General features: G+C 40.3%; 1 protein-coding gene across 8 annotated transcripts in view; it reads left to right on the top strand.

Annotated features, from left to right (window-relative positions):
* KMT2C (lysine methyltransferase 2C) overlaps window positions 1-12,484 on the top strand; it is a 190,868-nt gene that overhangs the window by 42,448 nt on the left and 135,936 nt on the right. For all 8 annotated transcript variants that reach the window (XM_053942468.1, XM_053942498.1, XM_053942526.1 and 5 more), the window contains one exon: window positions 3,980-4,068. In XM_053942468.1, the coding sequence (XP_053798443.1) occupies window positions 3,980-4,068 (89 nt within the window). The remainder of the gene's footprint in view (window positions 1-3,979; window positions 4,069-12,484) is intronic.

Here is a 12,484-nt window from a genome sequence, read left to right as displayed (position 1 = left end):
TAGCTAAAAAAGCTAATTGATAAAAAAATTTAGGAGTAGGTCACAAAGGATTTTGATAAATTACTCTATTTTATCGAAGTAGGAGTAAAATTATCATAGAAGTAATTATATTCAACTGGAGTCCTGTATTAATAAAGTCTGGTTTTGTCTTTGTTGTTGACTTTATTCCATAAAATACTGAACGTGCTTTAAACACTTCAAGAAGTTCTAGTTCTCTCAGCAGATCTGTTTTTTTTGAGCAGAAAGAGACGTGCTCTTGGTTTTTTTCCTTCTAAATTGACCTCTGTTGTAGGAAAAAGGCGGGCGAGGAAGGCATGGCAGGGACCTTGGCAGCACTTCAGCCTGTGTACCAAGCTCCCTGCCTGCCCACTAATATTTATTGTTTTCTGCCAGAGTGTGCATTGGTCAGGCTCTGTCTGTACATTTTGTTCTGGGGCTCTTGTGAGCTGTAGGAGACGTGGCTCATCTGTGTTCAATACTTCTGCCCTCCCGAGCTGCTGGGGGTTCTGCAGGGTGATGTGGGTACTCCTCCTGCTAGGAATAGGAAAGTTTGGGGTTGGGCTTCAAGATTCAAAGCAGATCTGAGGTTGTAGTGTTCAATACAGCAATTATGTTTCAGGACTGCCTGCCTTCATGTGGGTGAAGGGCATCTAGTCATTGGCTGTTGTTTCATAATTGCTTTAAGACTGTGAAAACTGGCCCTCGACACCATCTTTGCCCTATTGCCTTCTCACATCTTCCTTCAGGGGGATGAACTTGAGAAGAAACCAAGTCCCAGGCAAAGAATGGAGCACAGGCTGCTTTTCCCACTGTATTTAAGGGCAAGTAGAAATAAGTGTAGAGAGGAAAAAAAAAAATTAACTGGGTTTGTCAGTGGAAAAATGCAGTGTTATGCAAGCCAGCCAAAAGCTTTATGTATAAAACTATTAAATAAAATGTTTAAATTTAATGCAAATAACATGAAACAATCCATTCTTACTGCAAATGCTGATTGCAGCGATTAGATGTGCTGTATGGCCTTCTCAAATGGCATTTGCTGTGGAAACATTAAATTACAGTTGTCAGTACAGTATATATTTCACTGTTTTGTGACTTGATTTTTTTTTTTAATTTTTTTTTTTTTTGCTCTAAGCCAAACATAAATTTGTAGGCTATAAAATCTCTTCTTATGATTGGGGAGTGAATGTAACCAGCAAAATAAGTCAACGATATAATCTGCCATGTTTTCCACTGTTTCTTCAGTTTTATTTAAAACCTGCACAACATTAAGAAGGCTTTTTGTAGAATATTTGGGGGAGGGGAACGGCAAGGAAACACCAGACATGGTTATATCTTCTGTGGAAAGAAGCAGTTATGTTTAATTAATTGAAACCTCTGCTTTTCCCTGGTGTTAAATAGGTTGCTAAAATACGATAGGGAGTTCAAGGCGCAAATACTGCTCTTGTTTAAACAAAATGTTTAAAAAGACTTTGTGAGGTACTTTGGTGTTTAATACATGAACTGTAGTTCAATAGAAAATCTAAACTCATCTGTAAATTATTAAATAAACATAAACAATCATCATCTTCCACTATCCAGCGAGTTTTACCTCCAGGGTTGTGTTGGGAAATACTGAAAAGGGGTACCTGTGAAAAAGCAGAATTATCATTTATGTTTGTGATGATTTCACAGTAATCCTTGTTTGGTATGGATTTGTACCTTTGCATTACAGGCAGGTAGTTGGTAGAAGAATAATTGGGATAGGATTTAGAAATAATCCCTGTCCTTAGTTGATTGTGTTCTGTAAAGCTTTTGAGTATTCCTGCACCAAGGGAAATGTTTTCACTCACCTGCATTCCTGTCCTTTCACTGGTGCTGGATGATGTGCTGGAAAGTTGTGAAGAGCTGCAAGAAATTTAATACTTAAATGCTTTTGGCTTCTTTACCTGCTGCTTTGTTTTTCTAAGTGTTAGAGGAGTGTTACCCTCCTTGCAGTATCTCAGTCTTGCTGGAAGAGTCTGTTCTATCCAGGGGCTGTGATATGCCATTTGCTCTACTCCCTACTCTTTGTTACAAATGGGAATCCATCTGTGTGAGCATCTCAGATGCTGCTGCCAGCAATGTTTGTGTCCTTTCCACTTCAGAACGTGTCCCCATTCAGGCCAGCTCACTGGTCACTGTACTCCTGGATGGGCTGATGCAGTGGCTGCAGGGAGGAGTGCGGGACAGTTTCTGGTCACTGTGCAGTTTATTCTGGTTTGAATTTTTGTGAAACATGGGTTTTAAGAGACTACACTGGGAGCTTGTGAAGTGGCAAGTAAGTGAAGGGGATGCTTCTGTCTCTCGTAAGAAGGCTGTTACTTATTTTGTGTGTTCTGGGTGTGCTGTCACTGCTTGTGGATAAGCAGGCAAGGGGAGCGATAACCTTGTAAGCCTTGGGGTTCCCACTGTGCTCACGTTTTTCAGCATCAGCCTGAACAATTTTTTTAGGGATACCAAGAAAAGTCCTCCTGTCCTTAATATCTTCTTGCTTTTCTCTTTCCCTCAGTTCCTTTGTAAATTGAGTGGGAGGTTTTCAGACTTTGGTTTGAGCCTCATTTTAATTCTTCTTTTCCTCCTTCACAGAGACTAAAATGGTCCCAACACAATCTGAAGGGGTTGTCTTGCTAGGTAGTCCAAGAGAGTCAATCCTCTTCTAGCAGGAGACCAACCTGCACAGACTCCAGAGATGGTTTCAGTTCTGCCCAGTTCTTTGATCCAAGAGAACCAAAGGCATTGCATGGTAGCATTTCTTCTGTAGCTGATTTGGCAGATCCAGTCCTGTGGAAATAGTTGGGATGGACCAAAGTGCTATAACAGACTGTACAAAAAAAGGAAATGCTGGTTTTGGAATGATTTAATCGCTTCAAAAAAAATCCCAAAACCTTTTCTTCCTGATGCAGAACTAAACCCAAACCTTTCAGAATGCTCTGTGAAAGAGGAACTGGAGGGGTTTTGTCTGGGGGGGCAGGCGGGGTGCCCGTGTGCTGGCCTGCGTGGCATCCCGATTCAAGGCATGTTGGTTGGGTGAATGGTTGCCTGGGAGCTCTGGACATTGGAACTGCTGAGATGCCCCAAACTGCTCAAAATTTGTGTACTTGGAATCAGAAGCTCCCAGGGTCTCCCAGGCTTTCCGTCAGCATGCCAGGCAGGTTGCCAAGTAGCCTGAAAATTTGGGAGGCGAGTTGCCAAGCTCTTGGCTCCCTTTCAAATGGGCTGCTGAACAGCTGGGAATCTGGATGCCTGGGCTTCTCAACAGCCCACCATGATAGTTACTGAAGAGCCAGGCAGGGAAAAAAGGCTGGAATTTGTGGCGCAAACCTGTCTGCTTTCCGTCAGACCTTGGTTGAAATTGAAACAAATCTGCCAGGTATTTTAGTTTTGACAGGCTGTCCTCACGTGATGACTATTTTAATGTGATGACATCTAGTCATCTCTCATAACATTTTTCTTCATGTGTCAAAATATTGTTTCACTGAAAATAATGTGTGTTTCAGTTTCATTGCTTTAGCATCATTATTATTCTATGGAAATTTCTTCCATGGGTGCTCTGCGTGGATCAGTCTCTGTTTTATAGTAGCTACTGCCCAGATTTTGGATAGTGTTCTCTCTTACCTCTCTGTAGTTACATTTTTTTACATGGAGCAGAGAGGATGCTTGTATCAAAATCTGGCTGGGTTAGTCTGTTGTTTGATCAGTAAAAATTCATTATTTTATTTTTCTTGTGAGAATAATCAGAGAAACTTAAGGGGCCAGCTACTGATTCAGGTGTACCTTACTGGGGACGTAAAATGGGGAAAAAGGGGAGGAAGCTTCCAGTTTGTACAAGACTGAAATCATGGGTTAACTTGAATGTTTCATAATTAAGTGCTGAAGTTCATCCCTTGAAATGAAGTGATTTAAATCCTAGTTTTACAAATGCTTTCAGTCTAAAAAGAGTTTTTCCTTCTTGTGTTTTCAGGCCTCGGAGTAGAGGAAAAACTGCAGTGGAGGATGAAGACAGTATGGATGGTTTGGAGGCAGCAGAAACAGAAAACACTGTGGAAACAGGTACTGAGACTATAGTGCTGATGCACTCTGGGTATTGCTTCTCTCTCAGAAATGCATTTAGTTATGCAGGACTTTGGTAGACAAGAAATAGTTCTTCCATTTTGTAGTACAACATGTGCATTTGGAAAAAATTAAAAGGAAAAATATTTATATTTTTGATATTTAAACCTATAAATTTTAGGTTATATAATTATAGGTTTTAAACCTATAATTATTTGATATTTAAACCTATAATAATTTAAAGTTATCAAAGCTATTATTTTTAAGTAGTGTAATGGGAATCTCTTTGTAGTGTACATATGTAGAGATTCTTTTCCTACTTTTGCAAGGCTAACAAAAATAAACACTCTGAAGTGGCAGCTGCTGTTTTTGGAATACCTGCCAAAGTACACTACTACTTATTGACCTGTATCTTCAGCTAACTACAGCAGACTATGTACCAAAGGGATAACCAGGATGACCAAATGCTAATGCTTCCTGCTGCTGCTTAGGAAACAGGATAAATCTGCTCTTGATGTGGTAAATATTTGTTGTGGTAGTACCCAAATGCTTCAGTTACCAGAGGGAGCTCATTGTTCTGGACCGAGTACTGTTGAAACAGTTTGTGATTTCTGTTCTGGCAGTTCAGGAGCCCAAAGAGACAAACAGATGAGCCAACACATGAGATAAAGGCCATGGTGAAGAACTGTCATCTCCTTGCCAGGCACATGTCTGTAGCCATTTCCCTGTTTCTAACTAGGGACTGAGTGTAGAAGGATGAAACGCACCAGGAAAATTAATTCTGTGGCCACGTGGCAGAAGTTTGTTGGTTTGACAGAAATAAGCCTCGAAAATGCATTGAGACCTAAGGATTTATAAATTTAATTAGGTGATCCTGTATGTGTAATGAGAGAGGTGGAAGGAAGCACAGAGACATGAACGGCAGAAGCTGTTGGTCAGGGCAGAAGTGGCATGGGAGTGCCAGCTGAGTTAAGGGAGTTGTCCAGTTCTCTCATAGCTGCTGAGTGGAGGGGGTAAAGTAGTGAAATCCTTAAAGATGGAGACAAGGATCTGTGCTTAGTGTAGACTTACAGGCACAGCAAGTAGAGAACCTGAGAAGAGCCATTTTTGCAGCGGCATCTTTCATGGGCCATGCATGAGCTTGGCTGCTGTGGTGAAAGCTACAGAGGAGGAGGAGGCTGAAATTCTCCTGAGGATGGGCTTTGTGCATGCTGGTGGCTTGCTTCCTACTTGCTAGATGTGGAATGGTGCTGAGAAGTCTCTGTGCTTGTGACTCGAGGCTTTGGGAATGTCAGGAGTGTATAGTCACAACTTGTGTTGAATTTAAGTGTTAATGGCATGTGGAGGGAGCCTAAAGCTTAATTCACGGATCTTTCATTTTTTTATTCTGCCCTTTGTTGTTCTGCCCCTGCAAATAAAACTGCCGGTGGTAGTGAACTTAGGTGATGTGTTGCAGCTTCTACAAGTAGGTAATTAATAGTTAATAAACCAATAATAAGTAAATGAAAAAGTTGGAGCAGGTATTTGTGTGTAGAAAAACAGAGCAGGGTAAAGGAAGAGTAGTTCTGATTCTATTATTATATCATTATTACGTGATGATGGTGATGATGATTACTCTTCCTATCCTGTGTGGTAGAAACATTCTTATAAAAGTCAGTGAAGGGGGCAGAAAGTGTTCTCTTAAAGTGATAAGTTTTATAAATTCTAAATATGTTTAAAAAAGAAAAAAATTTCAAACCTAACAACTGGTACACTGCTGTGTAGAGAATTCAATGATGGCTGTATTTTTTTTTTTTTTGCTTTTGTCATTTTTAACAAAGTTCCTCAACAGAAACCTGAGAGCAATTCCCAATTCAGAAAAGAGAGTAACACATAATTATTTTTAAGGCTCTGAGAGTGCATATAGATGAGTCTCTCCATTATCTTTCATCAGAATGATCCTGAGTGTCACAGGTGGCTGATACCCGTTTCTGAAGGGGTGGGCAGTAGGAGCACTGTGCTGGAAATCCCAATGGACCAAGACTGCAGTGGGTCTGCTGCTGGAAGTGAGGCACCATCACTGCAGTGCTGAGCCCAGGATGGATTTACAGACTGTGCTCCTCACTGAAAAGATACCTAGTAAAAATACATATGTCTGAAATCCCATTTTTGCAGGGGAACAAAAATAGACTTGAAAGAGCATTATCATGTTGAGCAGTTTGATAGAGACAGAATCACAATTACGTTATTTTAAAAGCTGGGCACATGTGACTTGCTAGAGGTTTAATCATGTTACCTGAAAAGGCTGCTGCCTCTAAAACTTACTCTAAGCACTTTTCTGAGTTAGTACAGAAGTGTGGGAGAAGGAATAATCTCAGTTTGTTGCTCTGTTTAAAACTGTTGATTAAATTGAAGGGTATTTCTATCCTAGTTTATTAATTTCTGCTTCAACTAAAAAAGGGTTTTGTTTTCTTCGCTTGCAAAGAGTGGTCTTGCCAGCAATTTCCTGCAGTAGTTGGCAAACCACAACACAATATAGTAATATTACAGAACTTGAAATGTCTAAAGATCTTGACATGTGATTTGTGACATATTTTGAGTCTCTGCGTTCCTAGCTTCCTTTCCATTGTTTGATTTGTATGTTGAGAATAATCAAGAATTCTTTTACTGTGTGAGTTTGGGTTTTTGAGGTTGTTTCTGTTTTGTTTTATTTAATTAAGTTTCATAAAATGAGAGAAGTCCATGTTATTAATGTTGTATTCAGTATAATGAGCTCTGCTTTTAGGGAAAGAGCTATGCAGGAGGAATAAGAACTCTCCTCACAGGGAGGGAAAAAAGCATATGCCCCATATAATCCCACCGAAGATAAAGACATGTTTAGTAGTTGTCAAATCTTTTTTGGGGAGAAAAAGCAAGGAGTGTGCAAGTACTAAACTTTATTTCCATTTGTAATGTTGACACAAATGTTTGTTTAAATAAAAAAGGGCAAAAATTCTTCCCAAAGGGCTCTTTTGCAATGCTGAGGCACAGTCATTTTAATTGCAGTTCGGGAAACAAGTTACTGCCCTTCCCAAAATTCTGTAATCTCACATGTGAAGCGAGGCAGAGTTGGAAGGAGAGCAGAGTGAGCCTTGTGCTGCTCTGATCAGTTCAGTATGGCTGCTTCTCCTGCCAACTGCAGCAGTTCCTGAGCCCTGTCCCTTTTCTGCCAAGTACTAAGTTCCCTTCGGTGTAGATGAATTCTTAAGGACGGAAAGAGAGGAGGAGGGATTTGGAATTGGAGAAAGGAAATTCTGGAATTTAGAAAAAAAAGATCTGTTTGGAGCTAAGTAAACTTTTTTCCTGAAAAAAGGGTGTTGACAACTGCTTCTACTGAATCAATAGTTTTTCAGCTTCTTGTAAACCTCAGGACAGACTCCTTTCATTTACCCACCAGCCCTGTCTCTCTTGCTGATCCTTTGGCTCCTCTCTTCATGTTCTGCTCTTCAGCTTTGTGCTGGTCTTCCCAGCTGTCTGCTCCTTCATTTTTCTTCACTGTGGTTCCCCCAGTGATGTTGCACTGGTGTTTCTCTATCCAGCTGATGTTGTGGTTACCCATTCTTCCCATCATTTTGGCACCACAGTATCATAGCATGGTTAAGGATGGCTGGGACCTCTGGGCATCATCTGCTCCACAGCCCTGCTCCAGCAGGGTCACCTAGAGCTGGCTATCCAGGACCATGCCCAGACAGCTTTTATCTCCCAAAGTTTGAGGCTCCACAACCTGTCCTGCACAACCTGTTCCAGTGTTGAGGCACCCTCACAGTAAAAAAGTGTTTCCTGATGTTCAGAGGGAGCCTCCCGTGTTTTTGTTTGTGCCTGGTGCCTCTGGTCCTGTCAAGACCTTCCAGCTGTCAACACCTTCCACCTTTTTGGTTATCAGTAAAATACGATTTGCTGCAAAATGCTGTGTTCCCCTCTGGATCCTCTTGTGCTCCTCATCTCTGTAAGAACAGTTTTCTTCTGATGAGTGAGTTTCTCATGGCCAAGAATATACAAACCAGAAAATTCTGGAAACCATGTGGCTTTGTGCACAGGGATATATGCAAATATAAAACTGCTAATGCAAGAAAGAAATAATACACCAAGAAGCTCCTGATACACTTTTTGTAGGTTTGGTAGCCCTTTTGCTACTAATGAAGACTTGGCTTCTACTTCTTTTCCCCATCTTGTTAGTTTCAGCAAGTTTCTGTACTTGATATTTTTTTGGCTCTGCATTTAAGTTGAAACTGAATTCCGTGTGTTAATTATCTGATCATTTAATTCCTTTTTTTTTTTTTTTTTTTTTTTTGGAGAACACTAGTGAAATATCCCAACTCATTCTAGAGTCTGTAATTCTTCCTATGTCCCACCATAAAAGTGTTGAGATTCAGATCTGGAATAAGTGCAATAAAATAAGCTTATTTAAACTGCTGAATCTCTTGGGTCGGGTATTTATTTTGTTAACTATCCATACAATGTCAACCAGCTCTTACAGCAGTGCTTTCTGTCAGACCCTCAACTCCCCATGGCGATCTGATAATAGATAAAAGATCCTGGATGATTTTATCAACCAGTAGTTCCTTATCTACATTATTGTTGTTAGTAACATTATTATCAGACCCAGTGATGTTGCCTGGCCAGTTCTTTTCTTGTTGGACTCCACATTAACTTCTTGAAGATGAAGCTTCCTCTGACCAAACTTACTTGTCTTCGAGCAAAGCACTGAAGAACCAGAAACAAACACTTCTCAGTGGAGGAAAGTTATTCATGCAGAAGTTGCCAGGGATTTTTGGACTTCATCAGAATCTCATCAGCTTTGAAGCAGCCTGGAAAGCACTTTCCTAGAGAAAAAAAAATCAGCAATATCCTGCTTATTAAAGGAAATATAGGCATCCTTTAGCAATTACATGAACCATACCGAGTAGAGCCTCTCAGTGAAGCAAAGTAAAACGCACCAGGACACAGCAAGTCCTGGTCTTGGTGAATTGATGGCAAAAGCTCTTGGCAATGTGTTTTAATACCAAAATCCAGGTTTAAAATCCAGGCAGATACTTTGGCCTCATCATTACCACCCATTCCTTCTCAAATTAATGAAAGGAAGAATTGACACCACTGAGGACTTTCTTCTAGATTAAATTTGGCCATACAATTTGTGGCAAATACATGCCTAGAAATGGACTTAAATATTTTTAAGGCAACTAATATTCTATGTACTCATTAGAAAAGGAGTAATTTCGTCTTTCTTATGCTGCTGACTCCTACTTGCTCAGCCTCTGGAAAAATTAGCAGAACCGAAGCATGTTGTTGTAATTATTATAAGCATCTTATTATTTTTGCTTTATATTCTGGTAATTTGTTTGTAATGAGGAAAGCAAACAAAAGAGGAGGTTACTTGATATTTGCATTTAAACCATTACAGGCTTACTCAGTAATACTATTTATCATCATGCATGCTTAAAATGGGCCATTTAGAAAAATCCAATTTTTTTGCTTTCTGACCTATATCTCTGTCTCAGGTGTTTTGAGAACTGGTGGCATCTGTTAATTCCAAATCAATTTTAACCTCACTGAGTTTTTCATTCTGGAGGTTATTTATGAAATGTATATTCTTTTTGATTTTGCTTATTCATTCAATAGTGTTTTTGCAGTTTTGGTATCAAACTAAGGCTTTGTTAAACATAATCCAGCATGTTTGAAAAGTTTTCCAAGACCTAGAATTTTCCACTTCTCCATTACCTTGATGTTTAACTTTGCTGCTGTGTCCTTAGTGATATGATGGAAGATCTGCATGGCCATTACCAGTCCAATATATTGAAATAGTTGCATGTGCTTTGTGCTCTATGTGCTCTTCTCCTTACTGGGAAAAGAGGCTGCTCTGTGTATGTTTTAGTTCATAGAATCACAGAATGGTCTAGGTTGGAAGGAACCACAAAGATCATCTTTTCCCATCCCTTCTGCCATGAGCAGGAACCACTTGCTAATTCTGTAGACCTGTCTTAATTTTTATTACAGTAATGCTGTGTTGAGACTGACTCTTCAGATTGATAAAAGAAATAGAAGGGAAATTCACTGCTGATGAATTAAAATCACATAAACCAGGCTGGTGTTGGAGTCCCACAAACACCTACCCTGGTGTAGCCCTTTTCTAGGTCAGGTTCAAATGGGAAGAAAGTAGTGGGTAAAATGAACTTATTTAGGATAATAAAAGAGCTACCCATTAGCAAGGCGTTGAAGAGTGACCATAGAAAATTAAATTACTCTTAATTCAGTAGTAGTTCATGTAAAAGAACATGCAGGGCAAATTGGCCATCCTGTTTTTATAAAAAAAAAAAATGCTTTCAAATAGCTTTTGCTACCTGAGCAAGTGGTGCTTCAGTTCTTCTGAGACTTGCAGAAGCTTTCATAAGTCAAAGAGAGAAAGAAATTCTAGGAATTACTGGCAAAGGGATAAGTGGAATGAAGCATCAGCAAGGTTTTTTTTTCTCTTTTTACCGTTGCTTTATAAACCTTTGGCATGTTAAATGCCACATGCAGTTCTGCTTTCCTTTCTCCAAAAGTAATGAGCTGTAATTGGGAAAGTACAGGAAAGGCCAACAAGTATGACAAGAAGTAAGTAACAGCTTCTGTGTAGGGATCAGTTAAGGTAAAACCATCAATCTGAAGTGATTTCACTGAGGAGGAATGTATTAGGGTCCCAAAAATGATGAGTGGTATGGAGAAGATGGACAGGGCACGATGACTCATTTTGTTGTGCAGCACAAAAGTTAGGGGCCATCAGGTGGTGTTCATAGAGTACAGGGGCAGGTGCATTTGCACTCAGCATCTACTGCAGTTACTGAATTTATTGTTCCTGGGGGCTTTGGGCATGAACAACTTGACATGGGTTTCAAAAAGACCTAAACAATTAGTGGAAAAATAATCAGATGAGTGCTGTTGAATACCAGTCCTAGCTTAGGAGTCATGGACGTTCCATGTTATGGTAATCCATGATATGGTTTCATGTTTTTTGGGTGACCAGAATTACAGTTCAAATGGTCCTACATTGATAATTGTGTTTTTATTTTATAACTAATACAAAATTTGCATTTATTTTCTGTATTAAATGTATTTAAGAGTTAAGAACTTATTTGAGTGAAAAGTATCAAAATATACAGTGGAATTTACAGAACAAGAATAACTGCAGGTTTTCTTCTCGTCTCCATCTAACACCTGTTGCAGTAAGTAAATCAGAGAATTACAGAATAGTTTGGATTGGAAAGGACCTTAAAGATCATCTAGTTGCAACCCTCCTGCCATGGACAGGGACCCATAGACCACATTTCTCAGAGCCTCATCCAACCTGGCCTTGAGCACTTCCAGGGATGGGGCATCCACAGCTTCTCTGGGCAGCCTGTGCCAGAGTCTCACCACCCTCACAAGAAGAATTATTTTCTAATAGTAAACTAAAACTACCCTCTTTCAGATTATTGTAAATGATTCCTGCACCTAAGAGATCTCTGCATGTGACTTCCTCAGCCACTGGCAGGAGAGGTGATGTTGCTATCAAATTGTGTCCAGAGCAGTAACAGAATTATGAGCTCTGAGTAGTGGAAACTTTTTTTTGTTCCTAAACTGGGCCAGTGAGTGAAGCTTGGTAATTGTAGTACTGGATAGTGTCATGGTTTCTCCCAGCTGTCTGCTGAGTACCACACAGGTGCCCCCTCACTGGGCTGAGGGGGGAGAATTGGAAACAGGTAAAACCCCAGCGTTGAGATTAGAACAGTGGTGAGCCCCTGGCACAGGTTGCCCAGAGAAGCTGTGGCTGCCCCATCCCCCTAAGTGTTCAAGGATGGGTTGGATGAAGCTCTGAGCACCCTGGTCTAGTGGAAGGTGTCCCTGCCCATGGCAGGAGGTTGGAATTAGATGATCTTTAAGGTCTCTTTCAAATCAAACCATTATGTGATCTACTGGGCATGGTGTTCTATGGTGTGGAGTATCCCTCTGGCCAGTTGGGGTCAGCTGTCTTGGCCATGCCCTCCCCTGGCTCATTTTTGTACCTCTTTGCTGGCAGAGCATGGGAAACTGAAGAGTCCTTGCTTTAGAGTAAACACTGTTAGCAACAACTAAAAATTTTGTCTTACCAAAATAAATTGTCATCCTAAATCGGAAACACAGTACCATACCCAATACTAAAAAGAAAATTGACTATGCTAGCCAAACCCAGGACAGGTAGGGATTTTAAATTCAAAGACTGCATTCTCTTGTTAAGGTTTCTTTTCATGTTGTTGCTACACTGACCTGTTTTTTATCTGTCAAAACTGGCTGGAGCATTTTGGTGTGTTTGTAGTTTTGCAGACCCCTGTGGGGCTGTGTAAAGCACCTGGTCCCATTGGCTGCTTCCTGACACAGCACTACCCCTTCCTTGTGCAAAAATAGC

The sequence above is a fragment of the Vidua chalybeata genome, chromosome 1 (genome assembly GCF_026979565.1).
Source record: "Vidua chalybeata isolate OUT-0048 chromosome 1, bVidCha1 merged haplotype, whole genome shotgun sequence".
Classification (NCBI taxonomy): Eukaryota; Metazoa; Chordata; class Aves; order Passeriformes; family Viduidae; genus Vidua; species Vidua chalybeata.
This window is presented reverse-complemented; position numbering and strand designations above follow the sequence as displayed.